The sequence below is a fragment of the Typopeltis vanoorti genome, chromosome 15 (assembly GCF_054136105.1).
Source record: "Typopeltis vanoorti isolate ZY-2024b chromosome 15, IOZ_Tvanoo_1.0, whole genome shotgun sequence".
NCBI lineage: Eukaryota > Metazoa > Arthropoda > Arachnida > Uropygi > Thelyphonidae > Typopeltis > Typopeltis vanoorti.
This window is the reverse complement of record NC_143563.1, coordinates 36,625,659-36,651,606: the sequence shown is the minus strand read 5'-3', so window position 1 is coordinate 36,651,606 and position 25,948 is coordinate 36,625,659. Positions and strand designations below refer to the sequence as shown.

Here is a 25,948-nt window from a genome sequence, read left to right as displayed (position 1 = left end):
AGTGAATTGACCATAAAAACTGCAGAAGAGAACAAAAACTGGAGAAATGAAATTCCTGTAAAGGACAGCAGGCTATACTCTCTGGTACAAAAGCACAGAAATATGTAAAGAACTTAAAATAGACACAGTATTGGACAAAGTATATGAATACTGAAAGAAGTGTATTGAACATATCAAAACTACCCTAAAAAAGTCACGTGGAAACAAAAGTCGTGACAAGTCATAGTACTTTGTTCAGTACCAATGGTAGGCAGAGTTTGGCAGGAGCCCCATGAAGCAATGAACCCAGCTTGCCTTATAAACACAACTCAAGGTTCTGGAGGTGGTGTCATGGTGGGGCATGCTCTGTTGGTACAGAACAAATTGGGTGTCCTCCAAGGAATATCTGAACATTGCTGCTGATTAAGTCCATCCTGAAATGACTTTTTATCCAGCAGGTAATGGTTGTTTCATGAATGACAATACTATTATCCTTTGTGCAAGAATTGTTCAGCAGTGGTTCAACAAGCATAACTGACTTCCACCATCTTCCCTGGTCACCACAAAGTCCAGATCTGAACCCCAATGAGAATGTATGGGACATATTAGAAAAACACATCAGGGAGCAAAGTCCTCTCTCCTCAAATCTGAGCCAGTTAAATGACTTGCTAGTGAATGGTTGGCATGTTGTAGATAGATGCAATCCAACAACTTGTGGAATCTATGCAAAACTGCATATGTGCTATAATTTGGGCTAAAGGTATTAAGTATGGTATTAAATAAAAGTTTCCAATTCACTGGCCAGTATGTGTATGTAGATCAATGTTGAAGGCACTAGTTTTAGATGATCTTCACAGCAGGGATGTCTGCACATTGCTGTTTGTCAATTGAGTAGGATGAATGGAGAGTAGTACAGTCTCCAAAGCTGTCGATAGGATTAGCAGTGATTCGAGTTGGTCACTTATATCATATTTGAGCATATCATAGCATACTTTCTGTGTATAGCAAAATTTATTACCATGTCATTAAAATACTGTCGATGAGAGATGGTTTAAGTGGACATTTAAAGAGGTTTTGTGAGACCATAAGCAAACAAGTGAACAACAAAAATACTCTAAAATTTTCAGAAATCATGTGGCCAACTTTTACAATCAACAAAGCAGCAAATCAAATTTCTCCAAATAAAATTCTAGGCTAGCAACTTCTCTGTTCTATCTGTTACTACAGCACTATAATTAGCCAAATTAAAATCAGGACTCTGAGCTAAGCCATTCCAATTACTTTACTATATTTATACTTCTAAAAGTTTTCCAGTCCTGAATGACTTTAACAAACTAATAAAATCAATTTAATTTTTATTTGTTTAATTATTTTCTTCCCATCTGAGGTAAGACAAAAGTTTGTAGTCAGTGAAATCTGTCATTCTGTAGTTTGTCATAATGAAAGGTAGTTTAGCTTTGTGTTTATGTATATATGTAATACTATATACATCTAAGTTTATTTTTCATTAATGTATAATTTTAAATGTCATTACCAGCAAGGCATAATTTTGACCAGCATCTAGAATATGACTAATTTGACAAAATACTGCTTGGAAAAGATACGCAGCATGTTTTGGAAAAAGCATATGGGAATGTTTATCCAACAAATACAGGGAGCACCTTTTCTTGCATAGTTATAGGATGCTAGTGTAGCATTTGGAAAATACATGCACACAGCACTCATGTACTAACCGTTTTGAAACCTTCTGTGTGATATATATATATATATATACACGCACTGTTTGGAATGAAATCGGCAACACCCCAATATGGGCAAGGTACATCATGCTAAGTAATAAATCACGTGTTTATAGCCAATATAAATTGGAGTAATATGAGGCTCTCTAGTCAGTGCAACTACATCCAGGTGAAACGGCTGCAAGAAGGGAATTGACAGAGTTTGAAAGAGGCATTGTGATAAGATGACATGTTGCAAGTCCATCTGTTTGATAAATTGTTGACAACAATTTATCAGATAAATGTGTGCATAGTGGGAAACAATCAGTGATACCATACTAAGATGGAAGCACAGGAAGTCAAATGCAAGTGTTACCTGCAGTGGATAACCCACCACACATACTAAATGTGACCATAGGCTGCTGCGAATGATAATATATAAAAAACACCATTCATCGGCCACATTGAATGCAGAGTTCCAGGCATTGACTGAAACATGAATCTGCATAAACACATTCAGAACCAAGGCTTACAACATGGGTTTCTATTATAGGACCACAATAAGCAAGCCTGCACATTATCCAAATTGACATGCAGTGTCATCTTCAGGGGTGCAAAGTGTGCGTATATAGTGGACAAGGTTGGAAAGCTATTATGGAGCGATGAATCACGCTATACCCTCTACTGAGCAAATGGATGGGTGGGGGATGCCTAGTGAGCATCTCTTACCAGAGTGTGTAACCTCAACTATGAAATTTGGAGGTGGTGGTGGTGGTGTAATGATATGGACCTGTTTTTCCTGGTTTAGCCTTGGACCTCTGTTTTGTGGTGCCACAAATATTGAACTCCAATAGGTATCTGAACATTCTGGACAATACAATGCTTCCTACTTTGTGGTGTTTCTATGGAACTGACCATTGTCTCTTTTAGGCAAGACAATGTACCATGTCATAGAAACACCACAAACAGTTCAGACTTCATTCTTCCTGTAGCGAGTTCCCAAAATTCCCATTGTTCACTATCATATGCTTGTAAAAAGTATGTTCCTTGCACTATGGTGTCCACTGATGTCTTTCTGTACACACACAATGGCTTCTTTCTTTCTGTACACACACACACACACACACACACACACACACACACACACACACACACACACACACACACACACACACACACACACACAGAAAGAAGTCAACGGACACCATAATGTGAGGAACAAGGAGCCATGGCACCCACCTTAATAAGATGTAGGACCTCCTTTTGCTCTGATGACTGCAGCAATCCTACAGGGCATACTTTCAATGATAGTGATCAATGGAAATTTTGGACCATTCCTCCTGTAGGAATGCAAGTCCTGGACTGTTGTAGGGCAGACATCCCTTGACCTCAACCGATGTCAAGGTTTATTTAGTTGATAGACAGAAAAGAGGGGATATGATAAAAAGAAATAAGCTGCTAAAAGAATTTTATAGGGTAGATGAAGAAGAAAATTTTGATTGCATGATAAAATGGGAGAGAACAACAGGTCACCCCTTGGAGTTATGAAAGAGTGTGGTTAGCAATGCACAAGGACCAGATTTTTTGCTTAGAGAGCATCAAATGTGTGGAATGGCTGTTAGAAATAGTGTTGACTTCTATGTCATTGAATGAATTTAATGAGAATTTCAAAGTATTATGTAAATAAAGAGTAGTGTGAGGCTCCCATGATGAGTCTTTGGACTCCATGAGATACCAGTCTAATAAGAATGTTTGTACACAAAATGCATTCTTTGATTAGTTTGCATGTTATGCAGGATGAAATTTCTGGAGGATAGATATCTTTCTACCATTATAACCTCACCTTTACTGGAAAGAGTGAAGAAAAGACATGAAAAATGAAAAAAGACACATACTTGAGGAAAGAAAACAATATAGTGTGCAAAAGCAAAATAATCCACTGAAGACAGGAGAAGAACATTTTCAATATTGAGGATACATCAGTACATAATATGAAAATACTATGTGTTGGTTTTAGGATTAACAAACATCAATGTTGGGTAATTTAATCATATTTATGATTGGTAAAACAATGTTTTCACACATTTTGATGTATTTCCATCTGCAATGTTTTCCAAAGTGAATGATTAATCCCTTTTTCTATTTAATCATATGAGAATTTCATATTTATTCTTTTATACATTTTTTATACCAAAATGATTTTTTAAGGATTTCCCACTTTTTTGGAAGTGCATTATTAATTCACAAATAAATAATTTCACAATATATTTATAATTTACATACAGTATTTCTAAAATTATTTTTATACAAATAGACCAGTTCACATACACTAGCTGCACAAGATAGAAAAACTAACCATTATATTATTATCCTATTAATAGGACAAAATAGTTATGAGAAATTTTGTACAATTATATAAAATGCATACAGAATTTAACTAGAAGATTACCCCAAAATTATTTTGATGGCATCCAGAAAACCTTTTTTTCGGTAACTCAGTTCTAATAATTCATATGAATGTTATATATAGAAAACTAGAGAGACAAAATTTGAAAAAGGAAGGAACAGTTAATATCTGTACCTGTGGTTGGTCTGATTCACATACAACTGTGATGTTTTCTTTCAGATAATAAGGGCAGAAAGTCTGCCATATGTTTCGCATGTAAAAAAGACTCCAGTTTTTTTTAAACTCTCTGATATTTTCAGATTTATTAATTATTAAAGGCTTTGTCAAATATTTCTCATGCCAAAGGTTTTGATTAATATTAATTTTTTTTTTATGTCCTAAAATTATAAGCACTTTTCTTTATATTTTTTTGGGGAAAAAAAAAACCTTGTTCAAAACACTACAATTATGTGGTGTAAAGCAGCGCTTCCCAAACTGTGGGCTGCGGCCCCCTTGGAGGCCGTAGGTTTTGTTGAGGGGAGCGTGAAATAATGAAAACAACTTTAAAATGTTTTAAGACTAAGTAGATTTTTTTATTTTAAAATAAACGTATTTAACTTTGATTATTTATTATTTCTTTTTTGTTATTTTTTATATTTTAATGGAAAAATTCACACATTGGTGTTGGTTCACAAACTTTGCTTCCTGCGTATTTCGGTGCTTAATGAATATTAGTAAATATTGCTTATTCATGTGTTTCATTTCAAAGCAGTGGTTAGTTGTATTTACTTCGAATACTCTCCAGGGAAGCTCCAAATCTTCCTGTCCCTTTCGTCATGCGTTCGTAATCGGGGACTGTTGATATTGACTTTATATACATATCAAAACTCGTTTTATATTATCACTGTCATCCGAGCTAGTTTTCTGTTACCAATAAAAGTTTCACATATACTTCACACATGAAAAAAAGCTTAAACACGTTCATGTGGGGAGATAGTAACTTGCTTGCAGTGGTAAACAACACGCCCTCCCTACAAGCCACTATACTGCAGAGGCAATAAAAACAAGTACTTTTATTATGCTGGTGAATAAGGTATGAGCAGTCTGTGTAATATATTTCTCAACAAATAGTGCAATTAGAGACAACTGGGATAAAAACACACTAATTAATGAATCAAATGTCCCCTCATACAGAAACTATGCTGTATAGACTGAAACAAAACCATATGTTGCATGGGCAAACATAGTATCTAACTAAAAACTAATATTATTAATTAGATGTGTGTGAGTTCGATTTCCCAAGGTAGCAATAAAATTCAACTGAACTTGTTAAAATTCATAAAAGTATTAAAACTAAGTAATATATATATATATACAGTGAATGTTATGGCAGTTTCACATATGGAATTCGGTTGAAGAGAGTTAGCATTTCAACTCAATTGTCAGCTATGCTTTTATCCTTCGGTTGCGTGCGATCTTTTGTTAATACCGCACCAATCATATGCACGTTTTAATAACCTGCCTTCGCTGTCTGTTTCGCATTAGGCTTAATTACCGTAAAGGGAGAAAAGTCACAAAAGAGAAAAATGTTCCTGGTCCGAGGGTTCCCTTATTCAGGTAATATTCCCTAATTTCATGTTATCAGTCTGTGGTGTGCCAGTATCGGTAAGTGGTGATATTATATGATCTATTCTGCGTTAAAAAAAATTTAACCCTGAGATGGATAAGTGGCTGATAAAAAAAAAAAATTTTAAAAAATCCGCTAATAATCAGAAGAAGCAGAAACAGACTCAAAAAAAAAAAAAAGGACAGTATTTCATATTTTACCAGAACAGCCCGCGTCGTCTTCAGAACCAAACGGTAAGAGGCAAAAAATGTAATATATGCATTTGATTTTTGCAATATTCGGTGTGTGTGTTTTGTATTGAATATAAATACAATAAATATTATAATAATATCTCTCTCTATTACAATTTTTTCGAGGGGGGGCATGAAATATTTTAATTTTTGCAAAGGGGGCCCTGACATCCAGAAGTTTGGGAAGCACTGGTGTAAAGGACACTGTACCAAACAATATACAGTCTATATTTAGTTGTGTGATATAACAAATGTATTGTCAGACAAGGGTGTACTCTATTTCCACTGTTATTTTCATCATCTATATGGATGACATAATGAAGGAAAGTGGCATCATACCTGATTGATATCAGGCATGATGATACATCCTGAATGGGAAATCTATAGAACAAGCAGGACATTTCAGCTACTTAGCCACAATTTTTAGTGAAGATGGCAAATTAAATATAGAAAAAGTGACTGTACATAACACAGTGTTCAAATCTTAACTTATTTGGCTTAGAAATAAAACAGCTGATGAAATTGGGAAACCACAGATATGAGATTTCTGAGAAAAATTGGGAGAGTGAACAGATGACATCAGTGGCAGACTCATATTAAAAATAAAAATATTAATAAGGACACTGACATTGTTAGTATTCAGAAAAGCATGAGCAGAAGTAATCTCAGGTGGTATGGTTACTTGAAACAGAATGTAAAAAGAAAGCCAAGGGAGATCCAGGGGAAGATCAAGGTCTTAGTGTTTTCCTTCAGTGAAGTGAAGTGAATGGTGAAGAACACTCATAATATTAGGTTTATGAACTATTATTTATGATAAAAGAAAAAAAAATAACATTCTGTACTGAGCTTTCATCTTAAAATAAGTGCATTTAATTTTTATTATTTCTTTTTTTATTATTTTTTATATTTTAATGGAAAAAATCACATTGGTTTTGGTTCACAAATTTTGCTTGTATATTTTGGCAATTAATGAATATTAGTAAATATATGCTTATTCATATAAGTTTCATTTCGAAGGTATTGATAAGAAACACAAAAAAGATTACAAATGCAAAATCTTGAATGTAAATTGTATTGAATATAAATACAACGAATATTATAATAATATGTCTACATTACGATTTTTTTTTCAATTGGCTGTGAAATATTTTAATTTTTCCACAGGGGGCCTTGGCATCCATAAGTTTGGGAAGCACTGCACTAAAGGTTTATAGGTCTCTATCACACACCTTATCTTCTCATGCCTACCAGTGCCCACAGTCCACACAATCTCAACCTCAATCTACATTCCATAATCTTGATATCTTTGTAACTCTTTTTTGTACTTTCTCCACAACTTCATCTCCCTTGGAACCCAAGAGGCTGCAATCCACACGCATTAGTCCATATGCAGTCTAGAATGAATATCTTTTTGTCTATAAAAATGCCTTGGTGACCAAGACAAAAAATAGACCTAAATATAACAACTAAATAAATTTGGTTAGATATCTCTAGATATGCATTTCCCCCTGTAAACTGCAACATGCATAATCTGCATTCTTCACAATCTGCTCTCCAGCCAAGAGGCTGTGGTTTTGAATACTGCCAAGGGCATGGATGTTTGTGCTTGTCCTACTAACCAATTACCATATGTACTGCTGAGAACTGTGTCCTGGCACAGTATGACCTTTGATATCTCTGCATCATAAAAAACAAATAAAAATGTTAACAATACTCACAACACAGGCAAGAATTGGGAACAATCATTGTTTTCCTCTATTTCATGCTCACCAACTGAATAATAGTGCTATTCCATCCCTGCCTTGAAAAATTTAACAACATTACACTTCAAAACACTTAAATGGTGACTAAGTCATCTACCCACATAGGCTCTCTTCACAGCACTCCCCAACTTTGCATCTGCAAACAATTACATATCCCCAATTACACTACCTCTTCAAATATAATTAACAAACAAGTTAAACAATAATAGCTCTTCCCAATACACAATTTGCCCACATCTATTAGACAGCTAATCTCTTACTGCATCTGCTCATGTATTATTATCTGATTCCATCTGCCCCATTGCAAATACCAACTTATCATGTTACAGTCTATCAAGGGTCTTTGAAAAATCTAGATAAGCTAGATAGTGTATGCATCCCTTCTGTTCAATACATCTGTCATCCTGTTATAGTACACAATTCAGTTGCTAAAATATGACTCTACTAAACAAACTCATGTTGACTCATACAGAAAATCCTTATCACCTAGTCTTGAATCTTTCTAATACCTTACTCACCTAAACACATAAGAAAGAAGAAATTATGCTCCAGTCACAGATCAAAAGATCAACCAAGTGAATTGACATATTTTTTTAATACGAGTCTTGCACTTGGTCAAGTTCCTAAAGAGTGGAAGGAGGGCAAGATTGTGCCACTTCATAAAGGAGGTGATCGAACTCAAGCATCAAACTATAGGCCTATCTCTGTGTCAGGTGTTGTGGTTAAGTTGTTGGAGAAGCTTGTGAGAACTAGGATCCAGAGTTGGGTTGACAACAATAGTATAATCTTTGATGGACAGCATGGATTTGCTAAAGGGAGGTCATGTTTTAGTAATCTACTTACTTATTACAATAAAGTGACTGCTTCCTTGGACAGAGGAGAAGGATACACAGTAATATACTTGGATTTCGCAAAAGCTTTTGATAGAGTACCTCATAAGTTGACAGTCAAACTAGAGCAGATAGGGTTGGATATTAGATTAGTGCATTGGATTGGAGACTGGCTATCTGATAGGTAGCAACAAGTTTTGCATGGGGGTGCAATATCCAGGAAAAATAAAGTCACTAGTGAAGTGCCTCAGGGGTATGTTTTAGGGTCATTACTATTTAACTTGTATATTAATGATATTGGTGAAGATTTGGATGGAGATATTCAGTTGCAGATGATGCAAAGTTGGGACAAATCATAAAGAGTAGTGAAGATGTTGTGGCCTTGCAAGAAGACTTCAATAAATTGAATGATTGGGCAAGCAAATGGGGATGAGAGTTCAATGTTGCAAAATGTAAGGTTTTAAAATTTGGAAAACAAAGATGGGATGCAGAATTTATGCTTGGTGAGAATATACTGTTGGAGGTAGAGGAAATAAGAGATCTGGGGGGTGATAGTGGATAAGGATCTAAAATTTAGAGGACACATTGCCAAAATTGTGAAGACAACACAAAGACTTCTGGGAATGATGCGGAAGACACTGACGTGTAGAAGTAGGGAGATTCTTGTTCCATTGTATAAGGCTTTGATTAGGCCACACATGGACTATTGTGCCCGGATTTGGTCACCGGGTTTTCAGAAGGATGAAGAGATGTTGGAAAGGGTCCAAAGGCGACTGACTAAGGTAGTTTCTGACCTCTGGAATGTTGAGTATGAGGAAAGATTGAAAAGATGCAATTTGCAGGAGTTTGGTGGAGTGAAGGAAGAGGGGAGATATGATAGAGACCTACAAGTTGGTAAGGGGTTGTTATAAGATCAATGGTGGAGAAGTTCTACAGAGAATAGTGGGAGATCAGGGGAGAACCAGAGGTCATCCCTGGAAACTGTATAAAGAGGGTGCGAGAGGCAGGTTTTTTTTCGTGCAGAGTTGTGAATGATTGGAATGCCTTGCCTGAGAGTGTGGTGTTTGCAAGGAGTTTGAGTGTGTTTAAGACATGGTATAATGAGATGTGTGTGTGATAAAAGGACCTCCCAGATGAGTCTTTGACTCCATGAGGTCTTGGGTAATAATAATAATAAGTAATTACAATAAAACTTCATGTGAATCATCAAGCTTTCAACTTGAAATTTCTTTCTCAAAACATTTCTCAGTGGTATGGGTACTTAAATGGTTTTCCAGCTGAACTAATTCAGGAATGCTTCATTACAAATTTGGCATACAATGGTTTTCATTTGGATGATTTTTTAAGTGAGAAATAAGACTCCCATTTCTTGAAAATGCTTTACCACATAACTCACAAGGAAAACGTTTTTCTTTAGTGTGACTTCTCGTGTGAACTGTCAGATGCCCTATTTGTGAAAATGTTTTGCCACATAATTCACAAGTAAAAGGTTTTTCATTGGTGTGAATTCTTATGTGGTTTTCAAGTGTGTTTGCTGCTATAAATGATTTACCACATATTTCACATGTAAATGGCTTTTCATCAGCGTGAATTTTTAAGTGATTTTTAAGATGTCCTGATAAAGTAAATGCTTTTCCACACATTTCACATGAGAAAGGCCTGTCGTTGGTGTGAATTCTTAAATGTGACATAAGGTTTGTTTTGTTTGCAAATGCTTTTTCACAAATTTCACATGAAAATGCTTTATCATGAGTATGAGTTCTCATATGGTTTTTAAGAGTGCTTGATACTGTAAATGACTTACCACATATTTCACAAGTAAAAGGTTGTTCGTTGGTGTGAATTCTAATATGGGTTTTAAGAGTGCTTGATACTGTAAATGATTTACCACATATTTCACAAATAAAAGGTTTTTCATTAGTGTGAATTCTTATGTGAGCCTTAAGATTGTTTGATAATGTAAACGATTTACCACATGTTTTGCATGAATAAGGTTTCTCGTTAGTGTGAATTCTTAAATGAGACATAAAATTTGTTTTGATCGAAAAAGCCTTATCACATATTTTACATATAAATGTCTTTTCATTTGTGTGAATTTTGATATGATTTTTAAGTGTACTTGACACAGTAAATGATTTGCCACATATGTCACAAGAAAAAGGTTGCTCACTGGTGTGAAGTCTTATATGATTTTTAAGAGTATTTAATAATGAAAATGATTTACCACATATTTCGCAACTAAAAGGTTTTTCATTGGTGTGGATTCTTATGTGAGCCTTAAGATTGCTTGATAATGTAAACAATTTACCACATATTTCACAAATAAAGGATTTTTTGTTGATGTGAATTATGTGATTTTTAGAATTTTCTGACAGTGAAGATGTTATCCCAGATACCTGGCATGAAGAAATCCTGTCATTACGGTGAATCTGTAAATGTACCATAAGGTTCCTTTTATTGGAAAATGCTTTGTTACATATTTCACACATAAGCATCTTATCATTATTATGAGTTCTTATATGATTTTTAAGAGTGCTTGGTGCTGTAAATGATTTACCACATATTTCACAAGTAAACGGTTTTTCACTTGTATGAATCCTTATGTGATTTTTAAGGTGTTCTGATCGAGAAAATGTTTTACCACATATTTCACAAGTGAAATGTTTTTCATTAGTATGAATTTTCATGTGAACTGTGAGATTCCCAATTTGAGCAAATGTTTTGTTGCATATCTCACACCTGAATGACTTCACACTGCCCTGAATTACTTTGTGATCTTTCAAAGCTGATAAATGTGAAAACATCTTTTCACATATTTCCTGTTTTTTATCCTGGTAATTAGTGTTAAATGCGTCAATTTGTGAGAAATCTAAATTTCCTGTGGCACATTCCATATTTATAAATTTTAACAAAAACTAAATTTTTTCTGCAAGTTCTAAGCATTGACTAGATGGAAAATTGCTTTGCCAAAAATTTCATGGCAGTACTTTAAAATCCTCAAAAGTAAGGTTGAGTTCTATAAACATCTGTCAAAATTACAATAAAATCATGAGGCAAGTACCTATGTCTATGAAGGTAAAAATCCAGTTTACTTGATGATCACTACTTTGGTATGTCATGTTGCTGGCTTATAACTTCTAATCATATTATGATTGTAATGCATCTGGATAAGACAGAAACATGTTTAACTTTTTTGTTGTGAAAGAATTTGCATCATTGCATTTCAAGATAGAAGGTAAATGATTAATGTTATCAAACAGTTTCTCCTGCAAGATTTCTTGAAATCACAAGCTGCAATTAGAAGATCTTCTCCTGCATCCCTTTCAATATATTTTGGTATTGTTGTCAAATTTCAAAAGATCGTATGAATCTTGCTATCTGTAACAAAAAATAACCATCAGGTTTGTTTACAGCACACACATACTTAAAAATGTATTGTTCTTAAAAGGTCTATTAATAATGTTAAAGTAGAGTTTTGATGACTGATTATAGAAAGTGCAATGATGTCAATTCATGATCCCCAGCATAACTGTCTGTAGCCTGGTGGGATTGAAAAATATACTGCTACAAGAGATCCAAAAGAGATGACCATCTAGTCCTGAGCAGAATAAAAATGAATGACATACTAAAAAGGTTTAGTATGGCATTCATTAAAGCATAAGCTTAGAAAAATGCTGCACAGTCAAAGTGAAAAATGGAGAAAAAAAAAGTTTTGTCATATTGCAAAGATGCAAGTTTCATCTTTGTGTTTAAGTGGCCAAAAAGTAACTTAAACTAAATATATATATATTTATATATATATAGTGTGTGTGCATGCATGTGCACATGCAATCAGATCTACAGATGAGAAGTAGAACTTCTCATGTATGTAAGAGATTGTAGAATCTCTTATGCATGTGTAGATCATGACATGATTCACACATACACAATGCTAATATGTTATATAGCATTGTCACATGTGGGTTAAAATGATTGATTATGGACATAAGCTCTAATAGTAATATTTTTATCACTAGATAAAATCTTGTGATAAAAGCTTCCACTAGTCATCTTCCTCTTTCTTAATAAGAAAGAGGAAGATGACTAGTGGAATCACTGTCGGTGCCAGGTTATTTTGCACCCTAGGCAAAGTTTACAAGTACGCCCCTTATTTCATAAACTAAAATGTTTCCAATTGACATTAAACAAAATAAAATTGTCTTTCAGGTTAAATTAATAGGGCTTTTTTTATTTTCTTTTTTAATTAATTTGAAAATTCTCTGTTATAATTCATTTACAAAAAAAAAGTTATAAAATATCGAAATTTAATATTTTAAAATGCTAGCGTTTTAAAATATTTATCTTAACTGAATTTTAAATAGCGGTAAGTTCAAATCATTTAGGTAAGGAACAAAAAAGAACCAAGAGTTAAATAGTAAAATAGTGTGATGTGTGAGGAATAAGGGAAAAAAAAATCGATACCTAAATCACATATTTATTTAATTTTGATATTTTAGTAACGTATGAATAAAGCATAGCTTGAAGTTTTGCACCCGTTCATGGCTTGTGCCCTAGACGGTTGCCTAGTTTGCCTAAATGGTAGCGCCGGCCTGATTGGAATGCAACAGAGATCTGTTTTGGGACCATTATTATTTAACTTGTATGTCAAAGACAATGAGACCGGCTCATCTGGAAAAGTGCAGCTGTTTAATGATGATACAAAGTTGGGAAGAACTATGAGAAGCAGAGCAAATGTTTTGGCCTTGCAGGAGGATCTCAACAAGCTATCAGTTTAATGTTGTCAAGTGTAAAGTCTTGAAATTTGGTAGGCAAGGCTGGGATGCAGGGTATAAAATAATTGAGGAAGTTTTGAAGGAGTGGAAGAGATGAGAAACTGGGAGTAATGGTGGACAGACACTTGAAGTTATGGACTTTTGGAGGATGAAAAGATTACACACACTGCATTAAGTGAATTGCAGGTAACTCATGAAACTGGGGACTGGGAGATGATGGTGGACAGAGCATAGCAAAACAGCTCCAAGGATTCCTGGATGTTAAAGAATAGACTAAAAAAGTATAGATAAACAGGGTACTAGTCCTCTTCATAAGGCAATGATATAGCATCTTGACTACCATGTGCACAAATTTTGTCACCTGTTTTTTTTTGGGGGGGGGGGATGAGGAGGTCGTTGAGAGATAGAGATTCAAGAGATGAATGACCAAGACAGTAGTGAAATACTCTGTATGAAGATATGTAGGCTGCAAAATTTAATTAATGGGCAGGAAAGAGGTAGCATGATAGAAACTTATAAGTTTCTACCCAGGGATAGTTGTGAGTGTTCTGACAGTGAATGAATTTTAGAACAGTTATAAGTATTGTATGTAAAATGATTAGCATGAGTCTCCCACAATGAGTCTTCCAAGTCCATGGAGATGACTATTATAATAATAATATAATAGTAGTTATTATTATTATTATTACAAGGAAATCAACAATGAGCTCAAGGATTCATCAAGGTAAGCTCACTCAGTTCACATACCATATACATCCTGATATTCATTCACAAATGATGTGCTCATTCACTGGCAATCCATTCCACTTAGTCACCAAGAGAAAAATCTAGCTCTCACAATTTTGATAATCAACTTCCACCGATCTTCTGTTGGTGACTAAGTGGAATGGATTGCTAGTGAAAGAGCACATCATTGGAAGCTGATCATCAACTTCCACTGATTTTCTGTTCTTTACCCACATAATGAAATATTTTATCTGTCTCCACCATAAAATCGTTTTACCAGCTTGTATTGTCTTAAACACGTCACCACTCCTCTCTTCTGCCTATCTACTAGAATCTGCAATTCAATTAATTTCTTTTATATCCAGCTTTCCAAAGTACTGATGTCGGGGACATACCTCTGTGCATTTTCCGACTGTTTCCTCATCTCTTAAAATCCTGGAAGTCATATCTGGGCACAGATGATATATTCACGAAACCTTGTCATCTAGATAAGAAGGAAGGGTTACTGTTGATGATAACACAAAAATTATGTCCACACGAAGTGGAGATGCGAGATGTAAATAGTGGCAATGGTTCTGAGTCAGTATGGTGTGAGATGGAAATTGATAGGAAGTGATATTTAGTCAGATGATGCTTAGACCAGGGAATATGATGATGAAATGTATAAGCAACTTTATATTAGTGAACAAGGTAAGGGTGATTTTAATTAGTGCATTATACATTGGAATGAAGAGATAGCATTTAGGAATAAAGAAATGAATTTTTGAGTTCATCATAAAATATTATGAACAGAATCACTTGCGTTTAATATTTTTATTTGTAAAATTTTTGGCTAAGTTTAATAGTCGTTGTCAATACAGTTATAGGAAAACTATAAAAAGAACAATTTAATTGAAAGCATGTGATATTATGTGCACTATTGGCTGCAGGAGAATGGTTCCATCTGCATTAATAGATATACAAAATAAATTGCTATAATTAATTTAGTTAATTATGTTTAACTATAAGCACAATTTAATTACAATTAAGGAACACATGAATGGTGAGTATTAGCTAATATAACTTCCCAAAATTGAGAAAATTTTAGGGAATCACTTTTGTTTCGGTTTGGGTTGTGAATATGCGCTTCACAGCATTCTTTGTAGATTGTAGATCTTTCCAGAAGAAAATAACTTTTGTGTATCATTTTGGATTTGTTCCACCAAATCCTGTGTTTAGTAGATAAAGTGTGGCTTGCTAAACCGGATTTGTTGGCTTCTTTAGGAGAAATGTATTCTTGATGTTCTTCAAGACAAATTTGTGCAGATCGACCAATTTGTCCATAATAACATAAGCCACAAGAGCAGGGTATTCTGTAAACTCCAGGATAAGAGAGAGGAGAATATTCATCTTTAGGTAAGATAAGAAATGTATAAAGTTCGCGAACTGGAGGGAAAGTGACTGGTAATTTCTTCTTGAGGTAGGTTATGACAATGGCCATAAATACTGATTATTTCTTTGAAAGTTTTGCAATATATTACATCAAGAATACATTTCTCTTAAAGAACCTTACAAATCCAGCAAGTCATGCTTTAACTATAAAACACAGGATTCAGTGATTCCATGATTTCCATGCAATCCTTTGATGCAGAATTCTGTCAAATGTCACAACTTCAGAACTCAGCTGTTACTTTATTCTAAAATGAAAGCATATTATTATTACGGGCAGCTCCAAGGAGTCCTTAGATTCATCGAGGGAGGCCCAAAATCATGTCAAGAACAACTATTCAACATTCGCACAGTATCTAATCATACTTCACCTTGAACCCATTTACAGTCATGGCACCCACAACAGACTCTGGCAGCATATTCCACTCATTTACCACTCTCCAAGTAAAAAACCTAGCTCTAACACCCTTGCCAACCACACTCTTACCAAGCTTCCATGGATGGTCCCTAGTCCTCCAACTACCAGTCCTATTCTCAAAAATATCCTCTGAATTAATCTTATAGAAACCCTTCGGTAATTTGAATGTCTCAATCATATCACCTCTTTTCTGCCTATCAACCAATTTCTGCAGCCCACAAATCTTAAACCTGTTCTCATAAGGTTCATTCCATAGTCCTGCTATCATCTTGGTCACTCGTCTCTGGATCCTCTCCACCTCCTCCTCATCAAGAAGAAACCCTGGCACCCAGATCTGGGCATAGTCTAGATGGGGTCTTATCAAGGCTCGATACAGAGGAACAATAACCTGTTTGTCTCTGCTCGTTAAAGTGTTTTTCAGCAACCAAGTGATCTGATGAACTGATTTTGCCACTTTTGCGATGTGTCCCCTAAACTTCAACTCCCTATCCACCAACACTCCCAAATCTCTGGCCACGTCAATCTCCTGGAGTACAGTTCCACCAATGTGACATACTGCTGCTAATCTTTTCACCCCGAAATGCAAAACTTTACATTTTTCCACATTAAACTGACATCCATTCTCCTTAGCCCAGTCCTCGAAACTATCCAAATCATCCTGTAAAATTTTGACATCCTGAGCATTCACTATTGCTCTACCCAACTTTGCAGCATCTGCAAACAGATACACAGTTCCTCTCAGATCCTTCCCTATATCGTTAATGAACAAATTAAACAGTAGTGGTCCAAGAACAGAATCTTGCGGCACACCACTAGTCACAGGCTGCCTTTTGGACTCTACTCCAGAATAAACCACTCTCTGATATCTCTCTATCAACCACCCTCCTATCCATCTCACCAACCCTATATCCATTTTCATATGCTGCAGTTTACTGATTAGAATTCCATGTGGTATCCTATGAAAGGCTTTAGCAAGGTCCAGTAGAATCACTGTAAACCCATTACCCTAGAAATTACTTAGACAAGATTTTAAAAAGACAATGATGTTCATTACAGAGTACTAATAAGTACTCTATACTTTCTATTATATATTCAGGATTAGAGAGTACAGAGTACTAATAAGTACTCTGTACTCTTTAATCCGGAATTCAGACTTTAAAACTCCAGAAATATTAGTTGGTGCTTATCATTAGTTACATCCATTTTAACATGATTTTAGTTGCAACAAAACTACCTTGCACCTTTTCCACTCTTGGAATCCTGTTTGTGTTAACACTTGAATAAAATCAAGTTAAAGACATTACCAATTTACCTGCACATTCCAATAACACATGTGCAAAAATCTCATTTATATTTATGGATTTACTGACAATGAGATTATGTAATTTCAACAGTATGTTCCATCTCTGCACTTCTATTCTTTCATCTATGATTTGCAAGATCAGATACATGTTATTTTCACACAGATAATAGACCATACCACCTGTCTTCAGTATAATGATTCTTTTGTAATCTTTCTTTTACTTTGTACACGGCAGAAGAACTCCATGATTACCTGCAGCTTGCTCAGCTATGTCTCATAATTTGATTCTGCTTTCCAAAAATGTTTGTCATGCTTTAGGCTGTACTTTATACCACTTATAAAATTCTTCATCGCTCTCTCTCACAAGTCTCAAAAGTCAATTTTTATTTATTCATTTTTATGACATTCCTGATTATGAAAGTCAGCTTATAAGTATCTCGGTACTGTGGATGATCAGTGAGATTTTAATTTTTTTTAAATTACATTATTATTATTTATTTATTATTATTACATAGCACCTCCAGGGAGTGCAAGACTCATCGAGGGAGGGTACCTACTCTACAACTTTCCACCTCTACCACTCCACCCACAGCTACTATCTTCATCATCTACACCAACAACACCATCTACCGCCGACCACCACCACCACCACCACCACTAATATTTTCACAGACAAACATCCATGTCAACGGCAGGATTTGATCCCTCAGTCTTTTGGCTGGAGAGCAGATACGCTAACTACTCGGCCAACCAGGCCATTATTTTGTATATTTCTTATTTATTTTTAAGTAATCCAGAAATCCTGCTCTGGAGACCAAACATGGAACTTTTTTGAGTCACTTAGCAAGGAGATGGTCTCACTAGGCATGGATATTCATAAATGTCTTTACATGAGAGATGAATTTCTTTGCCTAGTTAATGAGAACTAACTCTGGAAATAGAGTTAGATGCTCTTCACAAGATTAATCCCCCCCCTCCATTTCATTACATCTACAATATTAGACCTGTGTCAGAGCATGCTCAGGGCTACTATTTCCTGACATCTAACATGGTCTATTAAAAATACTTGAAAAGATGCTATATCCGATTCACTTTTAGCAACTTTTCAAATTAACATCAGCAAGCAAATGAATACCCTTTCCCATTTCAGCTTTCAAACATTTATCTTAACTTTTTTTTAAATTTTTATTTAAAACTTGTTATAGTCACTTTTCTTTCTGAAATGATAGTTGATTATTTAGGGCCATCATTAATAAAAACCGTACAGACTTTGTCAAAATCCAGGCATAAACATAGCATGCAAACATTACTAATCAAAAATTGCAACCCTAATATACAGCGAGTATGCTACTTAAACAAAACATCCTTTCATTAAACACATTCTCTTTCTGACCTATAGAAATTTTATTGTCCACATATACGTTGCTAAGAGGAATGTGCTGAGAGGGACACTGACCTGCAGAGATAGGCGAGTTATTGTTCTATTGTATAAGACCTTGATCAGACCACACTTGGACTATTATTCCCAAATTTGGTTCTCAGGATTTGGGGGGGGGGTGGATTGGCTGTGGAGGGAGTGCAGAGGTGGATAACAAAGATGGTTTCAGGACTGTACAATGTTAGTTATGAGGATCGGCTGAGGGAATGTGGACTTCAGTAGATAGAAGAAGGAGAGGTGACGTGATTGGGACTTTTGAACTGTTGAGGGATAGTTACAGGGTTGGTACTGGGGAGTTATTTTGCTTGATGGAACAGCAGGAACGATAACAAGGGGCCATCCCTGGACGTTACGAAAGAAAGCTGTGAGCAAGAGGGTGAGGAGTAGTTTCTTTGCATGGAGGGTGGTTAGGCCATGGACTGCCTGATGGAGTGGTGAGAGCAGGAGCGGTCAATTAGTTCAAGGAGTAGTGGTATGATGGACTTTGTGTTTCCTAGGAAGGACCTCCCACGATGAGTCTCTTGACTCCATGGAGGAGTGAATAATAATAATACTTATCCTCAATGCCATTTTAACAACCACCACTCAAAACTGGTCTGTAACTTGCCAGCACGTACAATGACGCTGCATATTGTTTACTTTTTGTAATTTATTTAAGAAAGGGAGTTAGTTTTAGATCCCTCAATAGACAACTTGTCAAAAGATATGTCCATCCCTTCATGAATTCCTAAAACAGAGGAGATATTCAACTTAAACCCACTTATTAAGAGAAAGAACCCTTTATGACTTTTTTTTCTCTTCATACTTGCCCTTTTCTAGGTTGTATCTATAGTTACCTGTTCATTACCTTTCACCTCATATTTTTGCAAAAATATCTTCTCTTAAATATCTTGGTGACATCATTCACTGATTTCATTCCAACCATATTTATTCCATTAAACTGAGAATGCATCTTAACACTACTCTTTACAAACTTTCAATATGTGTCTCTGTGGGAGACCCGAATTATCAGGTCTCCCACAACGAGTCTTCTAACTCCATGGAGATGCACGTATAATAATAATAATCATAATAATAAAGTACATATGGGCATCCCCATGGGGATAGCCTTAGTAATTTATTAACTTTTTTTAATAGAGTGAGAGGTGAGTTAGATAAAGGGAATGGCTACACAGTGATGCTGCTAGATTTTGCTAAGGCTTTTGACAGGTTACCCCATGGAATACTGTAATGCAATTAGAACAAATGGGGATGGATATTAAACTGGTGATATGGATAAGACAATGGCTCATGGACAGATACCAAAAAAAGTAGTGTATGGAGGAGCAGAATCCAGGATGAAGCCATTTCATATTCAATTCTCAATCTTATACAAACCTTTTAGCAACATAAATGTTTTTATCATATCCCCTGTTTCTCCTATTAACCAACTTCTGCAATCCACACACCTTCAATCTATCCTCATAGGAACATTCTGCAAGTCACTCACCATCTTAGTCACTGAATCCTCTCCACTGCTTCCTCATTCTCAAGAAACCCAGGGGACCAGACTTGAGCACAGTAATCCAGATAAGGACGTATCGATGCCTTACAAAGACAAATAATAACTTCTTTATCTTTGCATGTTAGTGTGTTCTTTAAAAACCAAGCAATCTTATGAGCTATCTCGGACACTTACCAATATGCCCTCTGAACTTCAATTCTCTATGCATTAACATTCCCAAGTCCCTAGTCTCATTAATCTCTTGAATACAGTTCCATCAATGTGGTACACAGCTTGTAATCTTTTAATCCCAAAATGCATAACTTTACACTTTTCCACATTGAACTGACATCCATTATCTTTTGCTCATATTGCCAGCTTATTTAAAATCATCCAGCATGCTCTCTATATCAGCCTGATTAATTATTGCACTACCCAACTTTGCATCATTCAGCAAACAACTGAATATCTCCCTTGAAGTCATTTCCTATATCATTTATGTACAAGTTAAACAATAATGGTCCAAGCACAGAACCTTGTGGAACACCACTGATCACCGGCTTCATCCTGGATTATGCTCCTCCATACACTTATATTTTTTTTTGGTATCTGTCCATGAGCCATCTTCTTATCCACATCACCAGTTTAACATCCATCCCCATTTGTTCTAATTTGCATTACAGTATTCCATAGGGTATCCTGTCAAAAGCCTTAGCAAAATCTAGCAGCATCACTGTGTAGCCATTCCCTTTATCCAACTCACCTCTCACTCTATTAAAAAAAAGTTAATAAATTACTAAGGCAAGACCGTTAACAAAACCATGTTGGCCCTCATAGAGAATCCTATTCTTATCCACCCATTCCTGAATTCTGTCTTTAACCAACTTTTCCAATACTTTTACCACCACTCCCAAGATGGTGATTGGTCTGTAATTTTCTTCTGCAGTCTTAGAGCCTCCTTTATGCAAAGGAACTACTTTACCTTCCTTCCATTCGCTAAGGACCTTACCAGAGCTCAAACTTAAGTTAAATAGCCAAGTAAAAGGCATTGACAATTCCTTTGCACCTTCACGTAATACCTGAATGATATCAAATCCAAACCTACAGCAGTATTTGCATTTAAATTCTGCAATATCCAAAGTACCTCTGATTCATTAACTTCAATTCTCATATCAGTTATTGCTACATTGACATAAAAATATCCTCACTTGGGTGATAGACTTTTGAAAAGTGGTCACTGAGTAACTCGACTATTATATCTGACTCAGTCACCTCGATACCATCAGTGCCCACTAAAGTTATCCTTCCAAAGTCATTCTTTCTTTTACTTGCCACATAGCAAAAGAATTCTTTGGAATTTCCTTTGACTTGCTTGGCTAAGGTCTTCTCCTAATCTGATTTAGCCTTCCTTACTATGCTGGTAACCTTTCTAGCCTGAGCTCTGTACTGCTCGTGAGTGTACTGATCACCCTTGTTGTAAATCCTCCATAACGTTTTATTTTTTTGCAGATCCCACCTAATACCACTACTCATCCATCTAACACCTACCTTATTTATCTTCCTTACCACAGGAATATATTCGATATTGCTTCCTTCAGATATCCATTGCAAAGGAAAGATGCTAACCTCTGCAACTTTTTATGCCATGGAATGGCTGTCAGCTGAATTGAAAGGTTGTTATAATTATCTAACCTGTAGTTCCATATATACCTCTTCTTAAGAGGTATATATAGTATAAGAGATATATATAGAAATCCACACTCTTCCACACCTTAAGAGAGAAACCCACTTTTAAGTATTATTGCCAAGAGAACCTCAATGGAGTCAAGAGATTCATTGTAGGAGGACCCACTTTCACATGCACCATTCATCATACTTTGACTTAAATGAATCCACTGTCTATGCACTCACCATACACTCAGACAATGCACTGTAATCACCCACACCCACCACTCTCCATGCAAAAATCTACCCTCATCCACCTTACACAGCTTCCAGGGATGGCCTCTCATTCTTCCTGTTTCAAGGTATTCTATAAAAAATCTCATCCACGTTAATCTGATAATTAACCCTTGCCAGCTTATACATCACAATCATGTCTCTTCCCTTCCTTCTATTCACTAATCTCTGTAATTTGCATTCTCTCAATCACTGGGGGAATGAGAAGGATGGCCTCTCATTCTCACAGTTTCATGGTATTCTATGAAAAATCTCATCCACGTTAATCTGGTAATTACCACTTGCCAGCTTATACGTTACAATCATGGCTCTTCCTTTCCTTCTATCCGCTATTTTCTGTAATTTTTATTCTCTCAATTTGTCCTCATATTCAAGAAACCACTTAGAAAATGACTTCATCAATCATTTTTGAACCCTCTCTAACAACTCATCATTCTTTTGAAAACCAGGCAACCAAATCTGTGTACAGTAATCTATATGCAACCAAATCTGTGTACAGTAATCTATATGCAACCAAATCTGTGTACAGTAATCTATATGCAACCTAATCAAAGCCTTGTACAATGGAAACCTAACATCCTTACTTCTACATGTCAATGTTCTCTGCATCATTCCCATAATCCATTGTGCTATCCTCACAATTTTAGCAAAATGTCCATGAAATTTCAAGTCTTTATTCACTATCATCTCCAGATAGTGAATAAAGACATCTGCCACCAATCCTATACTCTGCATCCCAAATTATAAAACCTTACACTTTGTAACATTAAACTGACAAGCCCACACTCACTTGCCCATTCAGACAGTCTATTTAGGTCCTCTTGCAAAGCTACATTTTCTCTACTTCTCATAACTCTCCCCAACTTGTCATCATCTGCAAACAACTATATATCATCATTTAGGCCCTTTCCAATGTTATTCACATACAAATTAAACAATAATGGCCCCAAAACAGACCCCTGTGGCAAACCACTAGTGACTTTCCTCGTCTGAGATATCACTCTCCCCATACACAATCTGCTGATACCTATCAGAAGCCAATCTCCAATCCAACACAATTTTCCTTTAGCAAACTCATACTGTCCATTAAAGACAATTCTACTGCTGTCAACCCAGTTCTGAGTCCTTGTCCTCACTAGCTTCTCCAACACCTTGACCATAACTCCAGAGACGCAGACTGGCCTATAATTCAAAGTCTTAGTCTTATCATCCCCTTTATGAAGCAGAACAATTTTACCATCTTTCCACTCCTTTGGAACCTGGGCTCATCTAAGACTCATGTTAAAAATGTAAGTTAAAACTTTTGTTAACTCCCTGGAACATTCCCTCAAGACATACAGTAATATACCATCAAGTCCATGGTCACACTGACATCAAGTTGACTTAATTCCTCATATACCTCCTGCACACTCATCATCTTTGATTCTTCCCCCATTCGCTCTGTTTTCAAGTTTCATTATGTTACAATCATAAGGATGGAACATGCTCATTAAACATCTCCACTATATCCTCCTCAGTGTTATCATCCTTCCATAATTTCTTCCTTCTACTGGCGACGAGCATATAAAATACATATTATTTATAGAAGGTGCCAATAACATTTTACAATCTAGTATACACCGATATTTCGCCTTTCTTTGTCGATACGAATGTCTTTGATATGTACGGCGAAATATGGGTATAATAAATCTTTCTTCTTCTTTTTTTTGTATTGTGGTGTACGTGATTCTAGTGTATGTATACTTCTACAAAGATGCTCATTTGATATCAGATAACAGCCATTAAGGAGGAAATATCATATTTTACGTTGCATTGTGGAGGAACATAAGGAATTAAATAATCATTAAAGGCCTTGAATGATTTTGGATAACTAAATTTTGGAACGCATGGAGTGAAATAAAGTGAACATATTTAATATCAACCTTTGACAAAAACTGGTGTCTGATAAACACGTTTTCTTTTCTTTTTTTTTCTTTCATTAAAAAAATACTTACCAAAACAATTTTTCAGAGTCCTAATAGAGTTCAAACAGAAAATTTAACGCATTCAAGAAAAATCATTATTAAGAAAATCACACGATATTTACGCTACATTCTAAGCCTAAACCAATATTCACTTAAATATCTGAAAACGTTTTAGTAGTAATCTGCGTAGATGTGCAAAAAAGCAATGCATTCTGATAGGATTTAAAACGGAAGGCTGTAAAATTACTAGTGATAAAATAGCGAAAATAGATATCGAAAAAAAAAAACACATGATTTGAAAGCTCAGTTGGTGAAGATGACGCAAGAGGTAAGGCGGATGCCGAGTGAAATGAAGAGAATTGTAGGTATGTATGAAAGAGTGTAAAAAGACTAAAATGAATGATTTTGGAATGAAAGAGGCAACGAAAGACTCGTGAGTGGCGTTGTATAGAGATTCGATTATTAGAGATGTGGTAAACGAGAAGATGCACAAGATTTGTTTTACTGGAGATAAAATGAATATTGCGATTGAGGCATTGGACATGAGGAGAAATGTGGTAGAGCAAAAGAGCTGGTAGTGGTAGCAGGCACATATTACTTGACTGGGAACAAGGAAAACGTAAGATTGGACATCGGGAGGTTGTTGAGAAGGATAAAAGATAATAGCATGATAGAAAAGGTAGTCAGTGTGTTGCCCAGGTATGAAAGTGATGAGATGAGGCAAAGAGCAAGGATTACAAATTATATGTTATATGATATAAATGTAAGCAGCAGTTGGAGCGTCTGCAAACCTCTTTCTCGAGCTCCTCGGCTAATGGAAATAAGCAAGTGTATGAAAGGAAAAATAAGCATATGATTGGGAGTGTTTCAGAAATGAAGGAAATAGTGTTGTATGGTGACTCGTTAGAAAGAGGTATGACAGATGAGAGTTTGACTAAATCGTACTTACCGGGTGCGAAAATTAAGGATGTAAGTGAGAGTATTAGAGCTCAAAAGCAGAGGGTGAAAGAAATGATAGTCGTAGCGGGAACAAATGATTTGAAAGGAGATAAATTTGATTTGAGAGAGGACTTGAAGGATTTATTAGAGGTAGCGAAAGAAAAGAGTGACAGCGTTAGGACAGTAAGTCTGTTGTCGCGGTATGACAGAGAAGAGTTTAGAAGGGGGGCCATAATCGCAAATGACTTTATGCGCAGGTTATGCAGACGGTGTGGAGTTTATGGACGTGCGGAGTGAGTTTGATGGGCGAAAGGATTTGTACAAGATGGATGGCTTACATTTGGTGTGCGAAGACTGGAAAAAGGGTTGCTGAGTGAAGTGAGAGTGGATGTGCAAAATCAGGGAAACTAGAACTATTAAGGAGGGAAAAAGTGGATATGCAGACATCAGTGAGGCAGTTGAGTGTAAGAATGTATATAATGTGCCCGAGCCAGTACAAAGGACAAGAAATCTGAATGGGATAGTTAGTATAATGCATCAAGATAGGGGTGGGACAAATGGACCTCTGCTTTTCATCTATACTAATGCCAGGAGTATTAAGAACAGGAAGGAAGAATTTTTGGCCTTGGTTGGCTCTTCCTGGCCACAGGTTATTGGCATTAGTGAAATATGGCTGACAGAAGATGATATAGTGAGTGGGATGGAATGTGTAGGGTATAGTGTGTTCAGGAGGGACAGAGGGAATAAAATGGGGGGAGGAGTGTTATTGATGATAGCTGATGAACTGCAGCCAAAGAGAATAGAAGTTGTATTGCAGGATAGTGAAAAGAGCTCATTTGAGGCTATTTGGTTGAGATTGAGACTAATGGAACAAAATGTACAGTTGGGTGCTGCTATAGACCAGGTGATGGAATACATGGTGGAGATAGTATGCATAGACAAATTGATGAAATGAGTGGAGGGAGGGTAATTATTATGGGGGATT

The 25,948-nt window shown here is 35.8% G+C and overlaps 1 protein-coding gene across 1 annotated transcript; it reads right to left on the bottom strand.

Annotated features, from left to right (window-relative positions):
* Window positions 1-3,629: 3,629 nt before the first annotated feature.
* LOC150098628 (uncharacterized) lies at window positions 3,630-24,328 on the bottom strand. Its single transcript, XM_090404820.1, has 2 exons — window positions 24,055-24,328; window positions 3,630-11,911 (listed from the first exon to the last, which is right to left on the bottom strand). Exon 2 carries the CDS (start codon window positions 11,425-11,427, stop codon window positions 9,835-9,837), a length of 1,593 nt encoding a protein of 530 aa, XP_090260946.1. The 5' UTR covers window positions 11,428-11,911; window positions 24,055-24,328; the 3' UTR covers window positions 3,630-9,834.
* Window positions 24,329-25,948: the final 1,620 nt, after the last annotated feature.